This window comes from Arvicola amphibius, chromosome 12 (assembly GCF_903992535.2).
Source record: "Arvicola amphibius chromosome 12, mArvAmp1.2, whole genome shotgun sequence".
Classification (NCBI taxonomy): domain Eukaryota; kingdom Metazoa; phylum Chordata; class Mammalia; order Rodentia; family Cricetidae; genus Arvicola; species Arvicola amphibius.
In genome coordinates, this window is record NC_052058.2 from 61192246 (window position 1) to 61216661 (window position 24416).

Below are 24416 nucleotides of genomic sequence, written 5' to 3' on the forward strand. Positions count from 1 at the left end.
GGAGGGAAAGGAAGAAGGGGAAAATCTCAGTATGGAAGCTACAGTGTGACACAGTGAGTTACACAGTAAACCCCTGATGTGGGATTCCCCTCTGTATGCTGTGAATACTATTGGTTAATAAAGAAACTGGCTTGGCCTGATAGGGTAGAACATAGCTAGGCAGGGAAAACTAAACTGAATGCTGGTAGAAAGAAGGGCAGAGTCCAGAGAAGCCATGTAGCCCCATCAAAGACAGACACTGAAACTTTTCCTGGTAAGCCACAGCCTCGTGGCAAAATATAGATTAATGAAGATGGGTTAAATTAATATATAAGAGTTAGCCAATAAGAAGCTAGAGCTAATGGGCCGAGCAGTGATTAATTAATACAGTTTCTGTGTGGTTATTTCGGGAGTCTGGGAATCCGGGAAAAGAACAACTGGCCTCCTCACAACAAACCCCTTTATCTGTACATTTTTACATGCATGTGTTCATGGCAAAGAATCATTGGGACCTAGGTAGTTGCAGGGTTGGTCAACCCATCAGCTCTCCCCTGTCTTTGTCACCAGGGTGAGCTCTTCAGCATTTCCCTGACTAGTTCATCCCTTGCAGCAAGGGAGGAGCAGCTCTCCCACCTTCACATTCTCAGGGTGGGTTCTCCACACCTACAACTACCTTCAGGGCCAGGTCTACTGTGTTGCTCTGTGAAGTATAGGAGCCACTCTCCCAAGTGCTGCAGCCAATGAGGGGCAGGAACAACTTTCCTGCTCTTATAACCTCAGGGTCAGCTCTTCCACCTGTTGATGGGGGTGGGGCATCTCTCCCCTACCCATGCTGGCCACAGACAAATGTATAATGAGGGCAACTCTCCCATGCTCACAACTTCAGAGCTGGCTTACCCACACCTCCACCAACAGGGTTGACTCTTGTGATGCCCAGGCAAGCTGCATACAGCACCTTTTATTTGTCATCTAGGATCTTTTTCTTTGTTTAATTTTTAAAATGAATATCTATAAATTACATTAATTATATTAATGGATAAAATGTAATGTTGTTTTGTTTTGAAATTCTGGTCTCACTACGACTAGTCTGGCTTTGATTCCAGATCCAGCTGGCCTAGAACTCATTATGTAGACCAGCATTGTCTTGAACTCATGGAGATATATCCACCTGCTTCTGCTCCCTGAGTGTTGGAACTAAAGGTGTGCACCACTATAGCCAGCTACATTGTATAATTTCTAAATCAAGTTAAATATATGATCTCCTTAGATATTTATTATTTCTATTTAAAAATTCTTTTATATATATATATATATATATATATATATATATATATATATATATATATATATATATATGGCTGTTTTGCCTGCATGTATCTGTATGCGACCTACACAGAAGTCAAAATAGGGCATTGGATCCCCAGTAACTAGAGTTACAGATACCTGTGAACCTCCATGTGGATTCTGAGAATTAAAGCCAGGTTCTCTGGAGGAGTAACCAGTGATAACTGCTGATCCATCTCCCCACTGCCCCATTTATCACTGTTTTTTATGGTGACAATATTTGAAATCTTTACTTTTTGAAATACACAGTAAATAATTATCTATTGTCCCTCAATAATATAGTAGCCAGTATCTCTGACTTTTACCTTACTGTGATTTAGTGTCCTTTGAGCAATCTTTCCTAAACCCTCTTCACTCACTGTCCCCAGGCTCTGATAACCACCATTTTCCTCTCAGCTTTCATGAAAACAGATTTTGTGGATTCAGCATACAAGTAAGATCACATAGGTACTTTGTCTTTCTGTACTCCCTGCTTTGTGATCACAAACAACAGATTTATCTCTTTTTATGACTGATTACTATTTCATTGTGCCTGTGGTCTACATTTTCTTTACTCCCTCATCTGTTGATGGACACTTAGGTTGATTCCATTATTGGCTGTTGTGAGTAATGCTGTCTTAAGTATCCTGGTTTGCTCTTTTCATTCAAAATTGCTTTTGCTATTCAAAAGTGTGTGTATGTGTATATGTGTTTGCATATACATCTAGAATTGTTTTTTATCTAGTTTTTTATAGAATGCCATTTGTGTCTTCATAGGAATTATGGACATTGAATCTGGAAATCTCTCAGTAGTATGAACATTTAAACATTTTTATTCTTGTAACCTAAGAAAGCTAGAGGTCTTTAATTTTTTCATCAATGTTTTAGAGTTTTCATTATAGAGCTTTTTCGCTTCTTTGATTAACTTTACTTCTAGGTATGGTATGGTATTTTATTGTATTACATTGCATTGTATTGTTTAATAGTATCCTAGCTAGAATTTTTCTTCCTATGATAAAAACACATGACCAAAATCAACTTGGGGAGGAAAGGGTTTTTTTAGCTTACACTGCCAGGTCACACTCCATTACATAGGGAAGTCAGGGAAGGTACTCAAGGCAGGAACCCAGAAGCAGATTTTGAAGCTGAGGCCATGGGGGAGACTGCTTACTGATTTGTTCCCTCATGGCATACTTAGCCTTCTTTCTCATACAACTCAGGACTACCTGCCTGGGGTGGCGTCTTCCACAATGGGCTGGACCATCCCACATTAATCATTAATCAAGAAATGGCCAACAGGCTTTGCCTTCAGGCCAATCTTGTGGAGAACCTTCTCTAAAATGAGGTTCATTCCTTCTTCTCAGATATCTCTAACTTGTATCCAGTTGACCAGAAAAGCTAGCCAGTATACATAATCACCATAAATGAGATAGCTTTCTTGATCTCCATTGAGCATAACTCACTATTGGTATCTATAGCAATATTAATTTATATATGTTGTTTGTCTTAGGGGTTTGTTTTTGGTTTTGGTTTAGGAAGCAAGCCATCCAGGCTGCAAGAGAGCCAGAGACTGGTGAGCACCCAATGAAGCCCCATGTTCCCTAGACCAACTCCTTCCAGTCTTGTGGGGGGAAAAAGCTGATGCAGTATATGACATCACTTAAAGTGGTTTGTTTTGGTTACTAGTAAAGCGTATTAAATCATTGACTGCTTTAGAAATTAAGATAAAATCATTTGTAGGTAGAATTTAGTTGTACTCTGCTCAAAGAGCCATGATGGGTCTGAAATAACCTTCATTTGGAAAAATAGCAAATATTAATGAATGCCTGGGGTCACTTAACATAGTCAGTGTGGGTTAGGTCAAGTTTAATTTGAATGCATTTGCTGTGGATTTTAGTGTTTTAATTGAGGCAGAAAGCTGAGTTATTAGGGACATTCTTTCCTCCCTTGGATTCTTTCCTGTGGTGAGATGCAAATGAACAGTAGGGTAGCCAGGGAGCCTGTCAGGCAGGTGTTTATATCCATCTGGTTTTCTTTTCCTTCTAATGCCATGGGCTTGGTTTTTTTATGTTTGCTGGGGTTTTAGATTTGCTTAGCAGTGGTTTTAGATTTGCTTAGCAGTTGCTAGCAAAGATAGAAAAGATAATGAGCTGAATGGCTGGAATTCAACACAAGAATAATGGGTTTCTTTATTTTCGCATAATTTTAAAGAGAACTAAGGTTTTTCTTCCCTTTGTCCTTGTACTTTTCACTCAGTGTCAGTGAACTAATTGAAATTACTAGTTCTCTAGGAAGCTCTCTTGTTTCTTCCTAGTGTTTCCTCATTCACATTGTTTTGTAGCTTTTGTTCTGGACTTGCAGCATTTGAGATTTTTGATGTTCACTAAGTATAGATAGATATAGTGGGTTTTGATGTTTAGCAAGAATTCATCATTTTACTTCTGTCTTTCTATATCAGCCCAGTGGAGTTTTGTGGTTTGGGAGATTCCTTATTATTAAGTCCCGAAAACCTAATGCGTGTTTATAGGCCATTGAAACCAGGTGTGAGGGTCACTAAGCAGGAGCAGCAGTTTTCTTCAGGGCTTTGCATGTGCACATGAACACTCAAACCTCTGCTATCTGGGCTATATTTCTGCCTGGGTTATTTTGTTCTCCTTTCCATTTGACCTGATTTAATGGCCGTCATGGTGATCATGTGCAGCAGGTAGACCCTGAGACAGGGAAGAGGCTTTGCAGCCACTCTCATGAGGTGAGAGAACTTTCTTCTGAGTTGGAATCATTTTTAATATATTTGCTTCTTGGTGAATAACGAAGTGCTGTTTTCACAATACAACTCTTGCTGCGCTATGTTTGGAGAGAACACAGACAATAAAAAGGTCATCAGAGTCAGATTTTTCCTACTTTTCATTTTGGCTGTTCCTGTTTCTGAATGTGTCTTTTCAGAATATGTGCTCTTGGAAGGCCAGGCTATGTTATTCAACTCAAACTTATTTAGTGGGAAACAAGTGTGGTTTTGTTTAAAAAGTATAGTTTTAGAACTATGACTTGGGGGGGGGGATAACAGTCTTAGAACAAATGATCCTCCTCAGTGTACCATCTTCAAACCATTCCAGATTCAAATCTGTGCTATGTATATATGCATGGAGAAATATCTGCACATACATGTAGGGGAGTGATTATGAAAGTAGAAAGGACTATGAGAAAGAGGGAGATTTTAAGGGATAGAGAAGGAAAGAGAAAAAGGGTGATAATGAAATATGAAAGCAAACAGTGGGAAAAAAGAGACCGGCAGAAGCCTGGCAGGGGCGGTGTGGTTAGTAGTGGGGGAGGGGCATAATTAAAAACAAAACACAATGGCATATGTATTGAAAACCATAATGAAAATCCTTGTTTTTTGTATTAATTAAAAAAAGTTTTGTGATTAAATTTTAGTGTTTTAAAATATTAAAACATTTGGAAAAAATTTCAGATTATCTTTTAGTGAGTTTGGCTCTAAGCAGAAAGGCTCTGAGCGCATCAAAATTGCTTTTTCATTGAATCCCTTTTCATGGTACAAAGACTTGATATTAGAAAACCTCAAGTTAGCTACAAAGTAGACTGCATTAATTGAAACGCATAGCAACTCTGGGGACTTTCTTAAAACCTAGATTTCATGTTACCCCTAGCTTTTTACTCTGTAGAGATTAAAGGGGCATTTGCTCTTTGAAATCCCCCTCTTAGCCCATTAAGTGCAAGAAAACAAGACACATTTCTTTTGCTTTTCCTTACTGGGGATACTACTGATCTAGTCTGTCCCTCTCAATTTACATGATCAAGAGGAAACTGAAACCTAGCTAAGTTTAAATCACTTGCCCTGGGATAGACAGCTAGCTGGTTCCTGTTTGAACTGGGGACTTCTGTTTGCCCGAAGTGCCTGGGTTTCTGCTGCCTGTGGATACACAGTGTCTCTAAGCTGTGGTGTCTTCAGCACTTGCCGTAGTCTTTGGTCACAGGTAATTCTCCACCCACTCGGCCATTTCTCCTAGTCAGTGGCATGCTTTGAGGTTCAGATTTTCAGAAACTCAGGGAGATGGTCTAGTGAATTTCAGTCCCCCAGTGGGCAGGTGGATGGTGACAAGACGGATGTTTGTGAAAGTAGAAGGCTAGATTTAAACATGACCGTGAACCAAAGCTGCTGAGGGTTGGGAGGGTGTTAGCAGAACTCTCTAGAGACAGTAGAGAATGAATTGGAAAAGAGGAAAAAAATCAATATAGGAACAAGTTTTTTCTAACAGTTCTTGAAGAGCATGCTTTTTGTTTATGTAAAGAAAAAAGTAGTTTTCTCCCAAGACCCAGAATGTCTATTTTAAGAAATATTTAAAATGACAATAATAAATAAATAAATAAATAAATAAATAAATAAATAAATAAGAGGATGGAGGGGAAGAGGTTAGAAATTCTAGTTAGTTGTTGCTCAAGAAAATCTAAGCACTAGGTTAGTGACATTTTTGATTTAGAAAGGAAATGTGGCTGTTAGATTCTTAAAGGAAATTAAGTCAAGAACTTACAGAATTGTTTATCTGAGCAAACCACTTTGGTTGTTTTTCTAAATCTATTTTTGCATGCATTTTGATACCTTAGATCTTATTAATTTAATACATAGCCCCTTTAAGGTGCGGTGTTCTGTTGTTTTCCCATGTGCTTTTTTTTTCTTGGGATTGAAGTGTTCTTAACCAAGATAACCTATTGTTTCTCTAAATGCGCTCTCCCTAAACACAGAAGGGACCGCTTAAATGAGGTTAGAATTGCTGTTTGCCCCTGGGCGGTTGCCAGCAGGAAGAAAGGCATGATGGGAAGTAGTTTGGTTACCTTTCACAACAGGTGTCTTTGTCAGCGCTCCTATTCAGATGTCTGAGTGTGGAAGCACTGAGTCACCGCTGAAAGGAAAGTACGAAAGCGATTGCTCGGGGCTTTCACATCTAGAGAGCCACGCTGCAAGGTAAAGCTCAAGTCTTCTGGCGCTCATGAATATGTGAAGAGGTTCACAGTATCTTTAAAAATACTACTGAACAGATAAAAAGGAATTTAAAAGGTATGAACAGCCCAGATAATTTATGATGCCTCGAGTCCTGATTATCATTTAATTTTTACTTGGCTAGTTATCTTTAAGGTAAATCTACTGGGAAATTCCTAATGAAAATAATCCTCTGACTACAAAGCTGCATTATGGGGACAGGGGGGAGGAAATGAAGTAAAAATGTTTTACTGGCTCCCGTAAGGGTCAAACACAGTTTGAAGCTGTTTTAATCATGAGCGTTTATTTAAGATAGTGCATTTTCTGTTTAAGTAAGCCTATTATTAGACTTGGTCATTTCCTAGCCAGGGAAGTTTGCCTTTCTGTGAGCAAGTGCTTTTAATAATGAATGCTTAACAGAAGTTGCAGAACTTCCATAGTCATATTTAAATGACACAAAATAACAGTAATCACGCTAATCTATGGAAGATGAAAATTCTTTAGGGAAAATACACTACATCTTGTTCTGAGTTATGTTTACCCAATTTTCATAAGCCAGTGAGTTTAAATAACATAATCGTGGTATTGGTAGTGAAGGGCTAAAGACTCCAACACAGCAGTATTTCTTTTTGTTTTAAATAGACATCACCAAATTGATGTCTGATACTAACAGAAAGCACTTCTCAGTGCTGCAGTACAGTTAACACTCGGCAGATACAGGAATCAGGTAACAGGCTTTGGGAGGAACTGCACTGTCTTCTGTCTTCATTGCTCAGTGCTGTGCTGGGTTATATAACCTGAGGCCTGTTTGCCATCTCCAGCTGTTCTCCAAAAACCACTTGTGGTAACTAAGGAATGGATAGTTTGTGACTATTAGCTGGTTTGAGTAATTAAAAGAAACCTGTAAACTTAAAAGGAAAAATATTTATTAAGGGAGGGAAAAGTTTATACATGAGACTCTTGTGTTTCTTCCAGAATCACATCAGATATTTGTATTATTTTAGTGGGAGAAAGGAAAATTATTATCAACTATTATTGCTGTTCCAAATATATTGTTTCCTTTTTTTATATTTTGATACTTTTTTTTTAAACAGAAATCCTCTGGGGAAAGAATTCTTTATTCCCCTCTCAGACTTCAGGAGATAAATTTAACAGCACTAAGAGTTCTATAAATTCTGAGAAATAATAATAGATTGTCATCTTTTTATTTTCTAAGAATAAGAAAAAATAAACAGTGATTGCTTTAAGAAAAATCTACTTTTCTCCCATAAGGAATCTTCATATAAATAACAATGAAGTAAGAAGATGAACTATTTGAAAATATTTTAATTACTAAGGACATAACATAAATTAACTTTTGTTTGGGGTGTTTCATATAGGATATTTCTAGTCAGGAAACTTCCCTTTATTTCTGTTTTTTGAAGTTTAAAGATTTCCCAAACCTGGATTTCTCCATGTGCTGTGCTGAGAATGCAGAAGGCGTTTATGGCGTGCACTTCCTGCGTAGATAAGAGACCACCGCCAGTTTTTCACTAAGGGTGAATTTCTAGGCAAGCCTTCAAGAGCAGCAGCTGGCTTTTCTTTTTTTTCCTCCTCTCTTTTTCTCTCTGGATTTTGACACTCAGTCCCTGGATCCCAGGTGGGCGTGTATACTGTCTGAGCTGCCCTAGGAGTTTTCCCCTGGATAGTCTGATCTGGAGCTGGGGAAGGAAGAGCAGCTGGCAAGATGATGGAAGAAATCTCCATTATGGTAGCCTATGACGCCCATGTTTTCAGCCAGCTGCATGATGAAGACTTCCTCACTAGCCTGGTGGCCATCAGCAAGCCCAGGTCCATGGTAGGTGTCTCCTTGCATACTACTCTGTGGCTCCTCTTTTTCGAACACTATGGAGAGAGACTTAGGTTCCTGTGAAGTAAAGAGAAGCGCTGCTGTTGACTTTCTGTTACAGGCTACAGCAAGGTCTGCCGGTTTTCAGTGGTTTTGTTGTATTATTCTATGTCTATGGTATGTTTTAAATACCACTGTAGTGAGGTTGAGAAGAAATTTTTAATTTCAAATACCATTTTTCTTTGTGTCTTGTGTGACTGTTAGATGAAACCAGCTACAGTTTCATATATTCCATTCAGTCACTCTAAAGTAGAACATTTCTTTTAATGAGCCATAACATCTCTGTAAATTGAGCTATCTAGAAATTAAATAGCTTTCAGGTCTTAAATTATCCCCAAGAAAACTATGTTCTTATGTTTGCTGTCCCATCTTTTTGCTGGCCAGTGAGGCTCACACAGTCATCTGTGTCTCTTAAACAAACTCTCTTAACTGTGCCTGTGCCTGTGCCCCTATGTGATGTTTAGCAATGCATTGCAGCAACAGAATGAAAAGTTGATTATGACAGTTCGATCTTACCAGTATGAAAACCCACTTCTCTATTTTAAGGCACAGGAATACTAAAAGTACAGTGTGGCAGGTTTTTTGTTTGTTTGTTTTCCAAGTCTTAAATTACCATGGAAAAGATAAAGGTCAAATTCTGGGTTGATTCAAAGAGACTTAAAGCTTTTATCGACCAGATGTGATGTTTCTACATTGTTTAGCTGCTGATCTGAGTAAGGAATTCAAAAAAGAAAAGTAAAATAATGAAAGAGGAGGGAGGAACTGGTCACTGATTAGTTATTTAATGATATTAATAAATTTATTTAATATTTGTAAGGCAATTTGATTATTTAAGAATAGTAACTCAGATATACTTTGAAGAATAATGAAAAAATTCTAGAGGATCCAGCAGACCCAGCAGAGGGACTAGTGCTGAAGAAGGAAGTGGTGTTGTTGATAATGGCATCTCAGTGAGAGCACATAGAGCTTCATTAGACTGCATTTCCACCATGATTTCTAGATGCACTTAAAAGTAGGTGGATGCAGTAACAGCAGAAGCTTAATATGCTTCTGGAAGTGTCCATTAAGAGAATCACCTGTCCAACTACATGTTTTATTAAAAATATATGCAATTTTTATTTTTTAATTTTTTTAGATTATTTTATGTGTGTGTCTGCATGTCTGTCTGTATGAATACCATGTATGTGCCTGGTGCTCAGGGAGGTCAGAAGAAGGCACAGGATCCCCCGGAGTTATGGATGGCTGTTAGTGAACATGTGGTTGCTGGGGATCAAGCCTGGGTCCTCTGAAACAACAAATGTTTTTAACCGATGTGCCATCTCTCCAGCCCCACAATTTCTATTTTTATAATTATATACATTTCATGAAGTTTATTGCCTACTGCAATACATATGCTCAGTCAGGATGAGAAAGTCCTAGATACTTAAATTCCATTATACCCATTGATTTTTGTAATAGTCCAAAAGAAATTTTTTTCTTTTTTCTTTTTTTTTTTTTTTTTTTTTTTTTTTTTTTTTTTTTTTTTGTGTGTGTGTGTGTGTGTTTGAGACAGGGTTTTTCTGTAGCTATGGAGCATCTCCTAGAACTAGCTGTTGTAGACCAGGATGGCCTTGAACTCACAGAGATCCACCTGCCTCTGCCTCCCAAGTGCTGGGATTAAAGGCATGCGCCATCACCGCCCGGCATTTCATTTCTTTATAATGGTTTTGCTAAGATCCTCTTAAGAAGCCGAACTGGCTCTTCAGAAACTTAAAGATGTTTTTCAGACCAAAGGGACAAAACCAGATTTGGGTAGTGGGTGTAGTTCAGCCACAGACTACTTGCTGGTCATGTTAACCACCTTGACTTTGATCCTTAGTACCACAAAGGCAAACAAGCAAACAGTTCCACAGAGTATAAGTAGAGAGGACAGAGGAGCTAAAGAAATAAACAGCTTCTGAGTCATTGAGAGCATCTCACTGCTTAACAAAAATGGGCATTGTATTCATGTGTGTGGAGGGAGGAGAGGACGTGCAGAGAGAGGGACATGGAGATGTGAATGGCTGCATGACTGGATCTCAATGCGCTTTTCATAAATTACTTCCATGTGTAGGTAATTTATGTATATTTGATGTAGATTTGGTTACTGACACAGAAAGTTTGATATAAGATGAATAAGATACTGCTTTTTATATCAATTTTTTAAGTAAAAATTACATTTTAGTCAGATGTGTTAGTACATGATTTTAATTCCGGTACTCAAGAAGCAGAGACAGGCTTCAGTGTAAGTTCAAGGGTAGCCTTATATACACAGTGAGACCCTGCCTCAAAAATAAAACAAATAAAAATTACACTTATTTATTTTGTGTGTGGGATGGTATGCATGTAAAGATCAGAGGACCACTTTTGAGAGCCACTTCTCTCCCTCCTCCCTGTAGACCCTGGGGATCTAACTTAGGTCATTAGATTTGAAGGCTTTACCTACTGAGCCATTTTGCCAGCCCTATACTAAATTTTTAAATAGTTTAGATATTGAGGTGCTTGTTATATAACTTCCTAAAGACATTTAAATTCCTTTATCAGATGTGATGTTTAAGGTAATCTTTTGTAGGAGGTAATAGCTGATTTTGGTTTGTCTGGAAAAACCTATAATAAATAGGACACACTGTTCACCATTTGATCTGGTTTACATTCCATATCGACTTTTTTTTGCTGCTTTGTTTGAGATGGACCCTCAAAACAATATAAAAGAAGTTGTTAGGCTTTCTATAGTATAAAGCAAAATGCCTCCAATTTGAGTCACTACTGTGCTTCAAGGAGGTGACACCCTTATTAACTTACTGGAGACTCTTCCAGCTGGGTTGACCTTTGAAAGAGATTTAAATGCTTAATATAGGATCAGGTCTTTCTCTGTAATTGGATTTTATTTCATAAGAGTAAATATGTTGATTCCTTAAATAGCAAAGATGTATGATTCTAAGGTGTGGACACTGAACCTTTTATTTAGAAGTGTGCCCACACATGTGGAGGTCAGGAGGTAACCTGCAGAAGTTTGCTCTCCTTTCATTATGTGGATCCCAAGAATCGAATACAGACTGTCAGGAGTTGGCGGCAGGTACCTTCACCCACTGAGCCATCTGAAGGGTTTTTTTTTTTCTAAATATAAATAAATTGACATGTGTAATGAAAATTTGGAAGTTAACTGGTGTGTACTTAAAGACAAAACCATACCACCACTTCCTCTCATGCATATACAAGTCTTTTAACCTAGCTGGGATGCTCACAGAAACAATCGAGGAACTCCTTGTGAATGGAGTGGCCAGCCTCTTCCACCTCTGCCTTTTCTAGTTCTTTTGCAGGTTTTTTCTTTGTCCATGCAGTCTTGCTGTATTGCCAGGTTTTCCTTGAACTCTTAGCTCTAGTTAGTTAGGTAGCCTTTCAGTAGCTAGAACTGCCTGTATGTGTAGTGAGGAGGAGCTGCGGGCAGGTCTGCTTTTCATCCTGCCCGGCTCCCGGCCACCGGCTAGCTTATGCCCCAAAATAACAACACACAAACTGTATTCATTTAAACACTGCCTGACACATCAGTTTCAGCCTCCTAATACCTAATTCTCACATCTCTTGCTTTAACCCATATCTAATAATCTGTGTAACACCACGAGTGGTGTCTTACCAGGAAAGATTCAGCATGTCTGTCCTGGTGGCTTGCTTCATGGCATCTGTCTCCCTGAGGAGAGGCACGGAGGTCTGGCTCAGAGAGCAGAGGCATGGCGATTTATTAACTTCCCTTCCCAGCATTCTGTTCTGTCTACTCCGCCCACCTAAGGGCTGGCCAATCAAATGGGCCAGGCAGTTTCTTCATTAACCGATGAACACAACTCAAACAGAAGACCCTCCTACATCATGTATGTACCACTACTATGTCCAGCCTCAGCTGTTTTTTATTGCCTAGTGTAAATGAAGGGGAAAGCCACACCTGGTACACTTATTGTATTACAGGGAAAGCTTTGAATATGTATTTAAATTCAAAATGCATGAGCTCATGTTTAAATAGTGAATAAGCCTAATCACTAATGCATACCCCAGCAGGCACAAATATTTCGAGTTAAGTGTTACTTTATATTCTGCTCAATTATTTCAACTTTCTAATTTATTGAGTAGTCATGAAAGAAATATTGCTTTCGGGTGTATGTTAATCATAGTTAATATGTAGAGTGGTTTAATGTTTGTTTTAATACAGTGTTCTAGGCACAAGTAAACGCTCTACCCTTCAGATTCTTCTTCCCCCCAGTCCTATAAGAGAAGGGACCAAAGTCAATATTTATGAGACTACTATTAGATATTATAGGTAGAGCCAATGGTTCTCAATATATCAGATATCCTGCATATCATGTATTTACATTACAATTAATAACAGTAGCAAAATTATAGTTATGAAATAGCAACAAAATAATTTTCTGTTTGAAGTCACTATAACATGTGGACCTGTATTAAAGGTCACAGCATTAGATTGAGGACCACAGACTAGAGAGTAATTGCTACCCTTGAACAGTGAGGAAGATGACTCCAAAGGAAGGCTGGAACAGTGGGTTTGTCTTTGGAGGCTGACCAGGTGTTTGCTAGGCAAGGAAGCAGGTAACGCCTTCATGAACAAGGAACAGCTTGTACAGAGTCTGAAAGACTGACGACTGTTTAAGGCACTTTATTTTCAGGGAGAAAGATGAGGTGAAGAAAGGGTTTTACCATTATAGCTCAAAATGACATGGAACTCACTGTGGAATCTAGACTGACCTTGAATTTGCAGCAGTCCTCCCACCTCAGCTTCCTGAGTGCTGGGATTATAGGTAAGAGCCACCATACCTAGCTTTTTTAAGTAAAGTACTTTAAGTTTACTTTGACATTACATGATCTTTTGGGCTGAGGAGTTAGCTTAGCCAGTAAAGAATCTGCTGTATAAGCAAAAGGATCTGAGTTCAGTCCCCAATAATTATATGAAAAGGTAGGCATGATGGTATTCACTTACAATCTCAACACTGGGATAATAAGAGCCTTACTTGCAGACCCCAGGTCCTAGTGAGAGACCTTGTCTCAGAAAACAAGTGGACAGTGCCTGAGGAACAACACCTGTGATTGACATTGACCTCTGTACTCCATGTGAACCCTCATACAGGAGCACACACACTAGTTAAAAAATTGTTTTAGTTACTTGGGAGCCAGGCAGTGGTGGCACATGCCTTAATCCCAGCACTAGGGAGTCAAAGGCAGAGATCTCTGAGTTCAAGGCCAGCCTGGTCTACAGAGCAAGTTCCAGGTTAGCCAGGGCCACACAGAGAAACCCTGTCTCGGTGAAAAGAGAAGAAAAGGAGGAGGAGGAGGGGGGGGCAGAGAAGAAGGAGGAGAAAAGAGGAGGAGGAGGTGGAAGAGGAAGAGGGGAGGGGGAAGAGGAGGAGGAAGAGGAGGAGGAGGAGGAAGAGGAAGAGGAGGAGGAGAAGGAGGAGGAGGAGGAGAAGGAGGAGGAGGAGAAGGAGGAGGAAGAGGAGGAGGAAGAGGAGGAGGAGGAGAGAGTAAAGTTAGTTACTGGCTGTCAGTTCAAGACTTTCCAGGAATTTATTGAATTTCTCTAAGCCTCAGTTTCCTTATGGGAGAAAAGAGGACCATCCTCGCTGGATTGCACTTGTAAAGAGCTCACCACAATGAGAGCTCTTACCAGTTAGCTCCCTTCTGAGAAAGGGTGTCTTTTCTGAATTTCTGAAGGAAGTCTAAAGTAGGAGTGAACCGAGTAGATAAAGTGTGGTCGGGATGTAGAAGGAGAGGACACATATGATAGGAGAAAGGACTGTTAGTTTGCACTGCTTGATTGAGGCATTAGTTCTGCAGGAAAATTGAAGCTTTCTACCCAGAAGATTGCATAAAAGATATGCTCCTTGAACTCAGAATGGCTGGAAGGCAATGTGGAACCAATAGTGAGGAGTGCGTATGAGTCCTTGTCTGCTGAGCAGACAGGCTCAATTATATAAGCAATAATGTGGCAAAAATGAGCAGGCAAGAACCAGATGGCCCCGGGGGGGGGGGGGGGGGGGGGGGGGAGAATGAAAAGGGCAACAGGATAATACAGCTGAAAATTGTTGACAAGTGTCTGAACAATTGATAGTGGCAACATGAGTCAGGAGTTAGTCTTCACTTGTTCACTAGTTCTTGCAGTGGATAGATACAATCTTACTACTTAGGAAGCTATAATGAAAAGAGTAACTGATTGGGATAGGTTGAAGTTACTACAGGATTGTTATGATGTTAGAATAGGAAAGTTAGATATTGTCTGAGTTCACTTTCTATCATAGTGATAAATACCATGATCAGAAGCAGTTTGCGAAGAAAAGGATTTATTTCATCTGACAGTAATATTCCATCATTGAGGGAAGTCAGGTAAGAGCTCAAGGCAGAAACCTGCAGGCAAGAACTGAAGCAGAAGCCATGGAAGAATTTTACTTACTGGCTTCTTTTCAATGCCTTGCTCAGCCTGTTTTCTTATACCACCCAGGACCACCTGCCCAGAAGTGGCACTGTCCACAGTGGTCTCAGCCCTCCCACATCAGTCATTAATCAAGTGTAAGATACATACTTACCTACCAACCATTTTCAATTGAGGCATTTTCTCAGTTGAGGTTCCCTCTTCCTGGGTGACCTAGCTTGTATCAATGCGAAAAAACAGAACCATAACCAACACAGATATCAAGAATATAAAAAGGAAAAGATGATCCATTTTGACTTTACCATGTCCTACACCTTGAAATTTAATATCATTCTATCTCTGAAGGAGACTTGATTGACCAGTGGTTAACTCTGACCTTTAACAAAAGCCACTTAACCATATAACACAGGCTTTTCTATCTTGGCACTGGATAGATATTCTTAACTGACAGTTACCAAAATAGTACAGGACCAGCAACAGAAGGGGCCTCTTTCAGGGAACTAAAGTTTTCTGTTCTATAGATGGAAATTGAGGGTAAGCATTCTGCAGTTTCTTTCCCCTTAGTGGTTTGGCACATTACATCAAGCAAGTCAAATTTAAAAAAAAATCATAGCAATTCCATATGCCAGAGATGAGGAAAATAATAAAATCATTGCAGTTACTTCTAAATCATCACTGAATAAACATTTCAAATATTGACTAGAATCAAACATTATAAAGCCAATTAAGGTCCTTCCATACTTCAAATTGTTTATTGAACATGTTTTATTCTCATTGTCATTTAGCATATTCTTGACTTGGCACCTTATATCAATTTCAAATTAGTCCAGGGAACCAAATCTTTCCTCATTTGATTTATCAGTTTTGATGAGTTAAGGTTCTTAGGTAGAATCCTGTATTAATTGAAACAAGTAAGGGAGTTTATTGCATGGACACCAAGGTGTGTCCTTGAAATACAAGGGCAAACTTTAAGCTAGGCAGCAATACTAGGCCTGGTCTCATGCTGGCAGGCATCCTGCATCTCTTGCCATCTAATTAACTTCTTCCCTTGCATCCACTTTATTTATTTCTCCATCCCTGGGTTTTCTAGCTTCTTCATTCCTGGGGCACAATACCACTGCCATGCAGCACCTAGATTTATAGATCCATTGTATACCGTGAGTAATGTTGCTGCCTTTGACTCACAGATCTATGTGCCTTTGGAGAGAAACTGATTCAGTAGCTTTAGGTAAATTGCGATGATACTGAATAGAACCCATGAGTGCATGACTGGATATAGCAGTGTTATTCTCAGTAGCTCCAATCGAGACACTATCCAAAGATCCATTATGTGGTGGTATATCCATACAGTCCACTACAAATACCAATTATAAAGAATGAAATACTGATACCTGCTACAATATCAATGAAACTGACAAACATGAAACTAATAAAAGGATCTAGTCACAAAAGACTAAATATTGGATGATTGCTGACACTGGACATGAGATTTTGAAAGTTGCTAGTGAAGATACGTAGTGGACTATTCTATATATTTTGAAATTCTTTGTCACAATTTTTAAAAAGTTCCTAGTTACTTTTGTTGATATTTCCAAAACACGGGCTCTCAGTTTTCGACTGCTACTAGTCATTTTGCTGCCTACCACTTTCTTGGCTGTTTTCTTTCTTTTTCCCTGATCTGGCCTGTAACATCCCCACAACATATACACATATGGAGTGTGTTGTGCGTCCGTCTCAGTGGAGGGGACATTCCTGCCCTGCCAGCTCACTTTCTTCCTCTCAACTTCCTCTTTCACTGATCATCTACTCCCCCTTAGTCCAGACAAGGCTAGCTTATAGTTCAGTTGTCTGTTTATATCTTATTAGAAACTCTGCGGTTTTTCACATAGCTTCTTACACACTTCAGAGGTACTAACTACATCTTAGCTTCCAGACAAGCTTCCTTCCTGGGCACACCTATGAGACCAGGCTTTCTTTTTATATGTTTATTATCCTTGGGAGGAGTGACTGTTTAATAGGACATTTATATATTTACTTATTTATTATTTTATTTTAATTTGAGATAGAGTCTAACTACATAGTCCTGGCTGGACAGAAACTCACTATGTAGATAAGACTGGACTGGAACTCACAGAGATATTTCCAGTTCTGCCTCCCAAATGCTAGGATTAAAGACACACACCATCACACCTTGCTCTAATAAGATTTTGTAGGCATTTATTTTACTGTGCACATGCAAACAAACCTCATAGTTCTGATTCCTTAGCTCCCTGTACTCAATAATCCTAACAATCTGTGGTAGGTGCTTAAGATGAAAATTTTTATTTATGTTCGATAGCCAGAGTTGTTATCACTGTCTAATGGATAATAAGATGGAGACTTCAGGAAGTTAAATAATGTTTCCCAAAGATCATGTAGGAAGGAGGAAGTAGCTGAGACTGGAGGGAAGTCTGCTTTGTTACACTCCTGAGCCTCTGTAGACAGCCCTCTTGACAGTGGGGGTTGAAGCAGGGAGGAAACAGAAACACTAGCGGTGTCATCTCCACTGTTATCTTCTTGACTGGCTGTGACTGACATACTTGGGGAAGGTTTCTAGGGAGTGGACTGCCAGCAACACTGGGATTGGCATTGGAAAGAAGATTGCATAACTTTAAAACTAGCTGTCTCTCTGATATGGAGTGAATTAAAATAGGAATGGTAGACTCAAAACGTTTAGTGGGAAGACATTGTTGGCAGTTACTGTGTAAAGACTGCTTGCTTGCAGGACAAGATGAATACCGTTAGGGTGTTTTCATTGGAAATTTCTTAGTCTGCTCAATTTGCAGCCATAATGCCATAGACTGGGTAAGGGTTACTTCCCTCCGTTTTAGAATCTGAAAGCTTAGGTCAGGGTGGGATTCTCAATGTGGGCCCTCCTTCTGTTCACAGATGATTTTTTTTTTGTAGTTTAGCATGCCAGAGGGCACAGAAAGAGCAAGCCTTCTTATGATTCTTCCTGTGAAAGAAAACCACCCACCCAGGATTTAATTGCTTCCTAAAGGCCCCATGACCAAATACTGTTAAGAATGAAATATAAAAGGGGCTGAAGAGATGGCTCAAGTGCTCTTCCAGAGGACCCATGTTCAAGTCCCAGCACCCACATGACAACTCACAACTGTCTGGGACTCTAGCTCCAGTTCTCTTGCACAGACATACATCAGGCAATACACCAATGTACATAAAATAAAAATAAATTTTAAAAAATGAATTGAATATCAACATGTGAATTGGTGTGCGTGGGGGGGGGGGGAGAGACACACATTATTATGACGTTCCAGAGCAGTAAGGGATAGATTGTTCTGAAGACTTAGGAACATGGATGAAGGGTTACTTACAAGAATATGGGTGACCACAAAACAGTTACACCACAAAGTCTCACCCCATTATAGATGCTGACTTCATGAAAGTTACTTTATACAAACCCTACACTATTTCCTAATTCAATGGCACTGTTATTTACTGCTGTCTCAGATACTGAGAACTAGTCTTTATGTACTTACAAAAGGGATGAGGTTAATTTGTAAGTTAATTATAAATATTTTTTCATAGAAGGATATGCAGGAATAGTTCATGTTAAATGTACAATGCACTAATTTTTATTAATCTGTTTTATAAGTTCTTCCAATGGGTAAAAATACTCTAGGATTTTTATTCTTCATTGGCCACTGACATTTTTATTTAGTTTGATCACCAACCAAACATTCATTGATCTGTTACTGTATGCTACCTACATTATATTCTTGGCACAAAAGATCTAGATATGCAAAATTGCATGGTAACTATTGTGAATCTTATATTGGGAAAGGCAGGACACAAACATGAGCTAGTGATACTGTTTACCAGGCTTCACATTGAGTAGTATGTCAGTAAGTGAGGGTCCTACTCATGCCATCTGAGACCTGAACAACATCTATGAGAATGTTAGGAAAATGTATCTTAAGTAAAGAGAATCTGGAGATAGTTCTCTAAGTGGAAGAACCAGAGAGTCGGTGTGGTTAGAACATCTGTCAGGGACAGCCTGGTAAGAGATGAAGTTGGAGAGGAAGTTAGAAGTCATGCTGTAATATAGGGCTGTGCAAACTAAATAGAGTAGTCAGGTTTTGTTTCTTATACAACACGTTATAATTTAAAATCGAATGAATGAGATTTTAGTTGTGGTTAACAGAAATTTAAAATTATGGTTAAATTATTAGAGAAGCCAGTATTGTGTCAAAAACTCATTTCAGAACTGAAGCTCAATATCAAATTGTAGTATTAAAAGTCAATGCAAGGACTGTATGCTGCCTTAGAATAGGAGTCTCAGCACAACAAACAACAGAAATAACTCTGAAGACTTGATTGTAATGCCTACATTCACATTTCTTGCAGACTGAAAATATAGTAGAAGCCCACTTTTATTTTTTAATTCTTCATTTTGTTTTGAAAAGTTAAATTATTTGGGGCCTTAAATGCTAAGTGCTAATGCTCAGCAGCTAAGAACACTTCCCTTTCTTCCAGAGAACCCAAGTTCTCTTCCCAGTACTCATGTAGGGAGGCCCCCCAACTATTCTAGCTCCTGGGCACCTCACCCCTTCTTTTGATCTGTAAGTGTAGCTGTTCACACATAGCATACTCTCACACAAACATGCAGGGGTGGTTTGGATGAGAATGGCTCCCATAAGCTCAAATATTTGAATACTTAGCCCAAATTGGAGGATCAGTTTAGGAAGGATTAGAAAGTGTGATCTTGGAGGAGGTGTATTGCTGAGGTCTCACACCTCCTTTTGATGTTTCAAAAGCTCTTGTTATTGCCAGTTAGCTCTCTCTGCCTCCTGCTTACTGATGAGGATGTCAGCTGTAAGCTCCTGCTCAATACGGGCTGGCCTGCCTGCTGCCATTTTCTCTGCCATGGTAGCCATGGATCTTTACCCTCTAAACTGTAAGCAATAAACTATTGCTTCTATAAGTTGCCTTGGTTATGGGTATCTCTTCATAGCAAAAGAAAATTAGCTAAGATATACACATATATACATATAAAAAAACAAGCAAATATTTAAAATTAAATTATTTTAAGTGGTGCATGAAAACAAAAATGTACATTTTTGGGGTATCACACAATATTTTGATACATGTAAAAGTTGTGGAATGCCTAAATTGATTAAATATATCTATTTAATTAAGAACTGATCATTTCTTTGTGGAAAAAAACATTCCAAGTCCTTTATTTTAGCTCTGAAGATAAAACAAACAAACAAATATAGAAACTTAAGTAGTCCAGGTTAATTCTGAACTCTCCATAGCAGAGTATGAACTTGAACTCCTGATCCTCCTACGTGTATATCCCAAGTATTAGGATTAGGTCTGATCAACTTTTCTACCTTAAAAATATGTATGCTTCCACTGCAAAATTTTGCTGTAAATAGAATCCTTCCCTTCTCTGTCGATCGATTAAACAACAACAACAAAAGGACAGGAAGGGAGAAATTCTTTCATAGGAATGCTCATTATAGAAAGGCTGCTGGGGTAGTTTTACACTCTAAAAGGAAAGGGACTGGAGAGATAGCTCAGCAGTTAAGAGCACTGGCTATTCTTCCAGAGAACTCAAGTTCAATTCCCAGCACCCACATGGCAGCTATCAACCATTTGTAGTCTGGTTCCAAGAGATTCAATGTCTTCTTCAGGTGTACATGGTGCACAGACATACATGCGGAGAAAACACCCATACATATAAAATTAAAAAAAAATAAAAGAAGAAAGCAAAAGAAGCCCATTTAATCTAAAAACAATGCATCCTGAGATCACCACCATTGGCTGTAATATTGATTCACTTACTTTCCTAGCTAAGTCAGTTTACTTCTGTGTCTGAGTTTCTTCTGTTACATAGGCAGGACTGGCAATAACTACACTACATATCACAGGCATGGGAAAACAAAAACACCCTTTTTTCTTAGTAAACAAAAGCTTTCTAAAAGCAGCAAGTGCCAGGATTAGAAAATACAAATCATTACTCTAAAGGTTCTAAGGAAGCTTATGCTGTATCTTTTTCATTCTCAATAGTTGTTAACTTTTGGTTAATAAAGGAGAAAAAAATGGTGAAAAAAAAATATGTATAATACATTACTATTTTTTGTATTCACCAAACTATACAGTGATGCCTAGAATTTGTTTTCCTAACTATAAAGCAGTTGCCATTGATCAACTATTCCCCATTCTTCTTTACCCTGCTAGTCTCCTTAGTCTGTGGTAGCTAGTTCTAGCTGAACTGGAACTCACTATATAGGCCAGGCTAGCCTTGACCTCACAGAGATCCATCTGTCTCTGCCTCCCAAAGGCATGCACTACCATGCCCTGTAGGAAATGGTAACTACTTTCATTTTGACATAATCACTTCCAGTCCTATCTCTATTTCCATAAATTACAAAATTTGTTTCCTCTTCCTTTTTTTGTTTTTGTTTTGTTAATGGGTAACTACATTCCCTTGGCATATAATCTATGCTTTCTTTATCCACTTAGCTGTTGGTGGACACTTAGGTTGTTTCCACTTCTTAGCTGTCAGAACAGATATCTCTATAGATAGATTTATAGTCCCTTGCGTATATAACCAGTAATGGGATTGCTAGATTATATAGGAGTTTGTTTTTATCTTTTGAAGAAATTTTATATTGTTTTCTACAGAGTCTGTGCCTGCCTACATTCTACCATCAGTAAAGGTTCTGTTTACACAACATCTTCCTCAGCATTTGTTCCTGTAATTTTTTTGTAATAGCCATTCTTCCTGAAGCAAGGTTAATAACTTATTGTAGCTTTAATTTCAACTTCCCTGATAATTTAACAATATTTAGTATATTTTCATGTAACTGTTGTCATCGTATAGTCAAGACTGCAATTGTTTGGTATAAAGAAGTGGTTCTCAACCTTCCTAATTCTGCCATCTTTTAATACAGTTCCTCATGTGGTAACCCCCCCCCAGCATAAAATTATTTCCATTGCTACTTCATAACTGTAATTTTGCTACTGTTAGGAGTTGTAAATATTTTTGGCTATAGAGGTTGATCAGAGGGTCGCAATCAACAAGTTGAGAACCTATAGACTAAAGAAAATGTTAGTTAAATATAAAGTATATATAATGGGAGGGGGTTCTCAATAGGGAACTGGATCTCACTCTGTAGAACAGGGTGGCCTTGAACTCAGAGAGTTGTGTCTTCCTCTGGCTTCTGAGTGCTCAGACGAAAGGCTTGTGCCATCACTGCCTGGCCATACTATCATTTTAATTAAAAAAAATATGGAGCCGGGCGGTGGTGGCGCACGCCTGTAGTCCCAGCACTCGGGAGGCAGAGGCAGGCGGATCTCTGCGAATTCAAGGCCAGCCTGGTCTACAAGAGCTAGTTCCAGGACAGGCTCTAGAAACTACAGGGAAACCCTGTCTCGAAAAACCAAAAAAAAAATATATATATATATATATATATATATGGTAAGTTTTGTCATAGGATCTCATAACTTTCCTTCTATAGAAATTCTGTGCTTTTTATTTCTAGGTGCTTTGAGAGGGTCAATTACTGTTTTGTATATTTCCGTTCATATTGTTTGTTTGTTCGTTTGTTTGCTTGAAGTAGCATCTCATGAAGCCCAGGATAGCCTCAAGCTTGCTTAGCCTGCCTTAGAACTCCTGGTCCTTTTATTCTACCTCCCAAGTGCTGGGATTGCAGACACATACCACTATCACTTGGCAACAAAGTTAATAAATTTGTGAAGCAATCTAATGGCCAAAGGTTAAAGATTTTTTAAAACCTTTTTATTTTACCTTTTTATGGTAGCATTTCTACTATCTACTGTGATCGTACATTTCTTTTACCCTTGACTTTATTGAGTCTTTACAAACTACTCAGCAGACTTGTATAGAAGTTATAGTTCATTTTCTGCTTGTGTCTTTTTATGTATAAACATTAATAGGCTTGGGAATAAATGCAGTTACCTCTTATGAGAATAGCTTAATACCCTCAAGAGTTTAGTACTTTCAGAGCACTAGATTTCCTTATATGAGGAATGGAGAACACTAAACAAGCAAGAATATAGGGATCATATTTTTTTATTGCATGTGGCTTCAGAGCAGGCGACCATCAAGTACATTAGTACATAACAATATAAGTGTGTCACTCCTTTGTGGGTGGCTAGAGTTTGAATAGCTGACCGTGGCTGAGAACTGATGGGCATTGCTGAATTTTATTAGCTCTTCTGTCATTGTATGATTATGGACAAACTGGAAAGTTCGTGGTTACCTCAATGGAAAACATTTGATCTCTTAAATGGTTGGACTTTCTGGTGAGGTAGCTCAGAAGCCCCAGTACCAGTCACTCATCAGTTGCTCAAACCCAGACCTTAATCTAGCACACTGATTTTGTTTGTGCATGCTCCATTGACCAAAGCAAGGCAAAGGTCTACTTCCATCATGATGTGCTCTGCCATAGAAGTTAGAGGAAGGATGATAGTTTTGCAGATGCATATATTTGTGTATTGTATACACACATGCATCAACGTGTGGGGGAGTGGGGTGTGATTATTGACCCTTAATGCATTCACCATAGTTTGGTTAATGGCATGTTTTTCATCATTACACAGTTTGTATTCATAAAATGTGTGTTTCCATGTCATCAGAAAATTATACACAATCATACACATAGTCATGGGAAAATGTAATAAATTCTAATTGGTATTCAGATTTACCAGCACATTACTTTTGGGGGGATTTTTTATATTACTGTCATGACTAGATCTAATCATGGGTTTACCTATACTGTTTCACAATAATCACCATCACTTCAAATACATATTTTAAAAAATACTTATTTGTTTATTTTGCGTATATGTGCCTGAGTATATGTATGTGTGCTATGTGCATGGAGGTCCTTATGAAGAGGGCATCAAATCCCTAGGACTAAAGTTACAAGTGGTTGTTAGCTGACCTCTGTGGGGGTTAGGAACGTAATCTGTGTCCTCTACAAGAACAGCAAGTGCTCTTAATTGCTGAACCATCTCTCCAGTCTTCATCTAGATCTTTATATACCACCAGTTTGTATCCATGTGGAATGTTATTAGATAATTTTGTTCTGAGCCACATGTATGATTTGCATAATAGTAGGAATGTTCCTTTTGATTCATCTTCTTAGTGGGTTCTGGGGCTCTTTTTTGGTTTTTGGAGACAGGGTCTCTCTGTAGCTTTGGAGCCTGTCCTGCAACTCACTCTGTAGACCAGGCTGGCCTTGAACTCACAGAGATCTGCCTGCCTCTGCGTTGAGATTAAAGGCCTGGGGATCTTACTTTTAAAAAAAAATTGGAGATAGGGTCTCCTGTTGCCTGGGACCTTGAACTCTGATCCTCTTGCCTTTACTTTCAGCCAATCCTGCTTGTGGTTATCAAGACGGAGCACCACAGCAGGTTTGTAAGATGCTAGGGAAGAAGTTTAGAGATTTGTGCACATGGGACTCGTATTCTACCAATGTGTGACGTCCCCAGTGCTTGCACTGCAGATCTTTTCTATGCAATAACTTGTACATTGTTTTGGAATCAGTTAAAAAAGCTTTTTACAATGACAGTCAATATGTGTTTGTGAAAACATAGCTCTAATAATCGTACTGGTATCTGTGCTAAATGTTTCTGCTAACTTCTATTTTATATTTATATGTTTATTGTCTGTTTCATTCCCCACTCCTCCTAGAATATGAATCTTTTTGTTTTGAGATATTTCATACATACATTTCATTGTACTTTGA

The 24416-nt window shown here is 38.7% G+C and overlaps 1 protein-coding gene across 6 annotated transcripts in view; it reads left to right on the plus strand.

The window, feature by feature from the left end:
• Nucleotides 1–24416, plus strand: part of Rabgap1l (RAB GTPase activating protein 1 like) — a 639610-nt gene that overhangs the window by 537541 nt on the left and 77653 nt on the right. The window contains exons 1-2 of one of the 6 annotated variants that reach the window (XM_038349606.1): nt 6176–6280; nt 7935–8132. The exons of 4 other annotated variants lie outside the window; for them this stretch is intronic. In XM_038349606.1, coding sequence (XP_038205534.1) covers nt 8022–8132 — 111 coding nt within the window. In that variant the 5' untranslated portion in view covers nt 6176–6280; nt 7935–8021. Of the gene's footprint in view, nt 1–6175; nt 6374–7934; nt 8133–24416 lie in introns of those variants that run through there. One more of the 6 variants, XM_038349608.1, reaches the window with a different exon arrangement.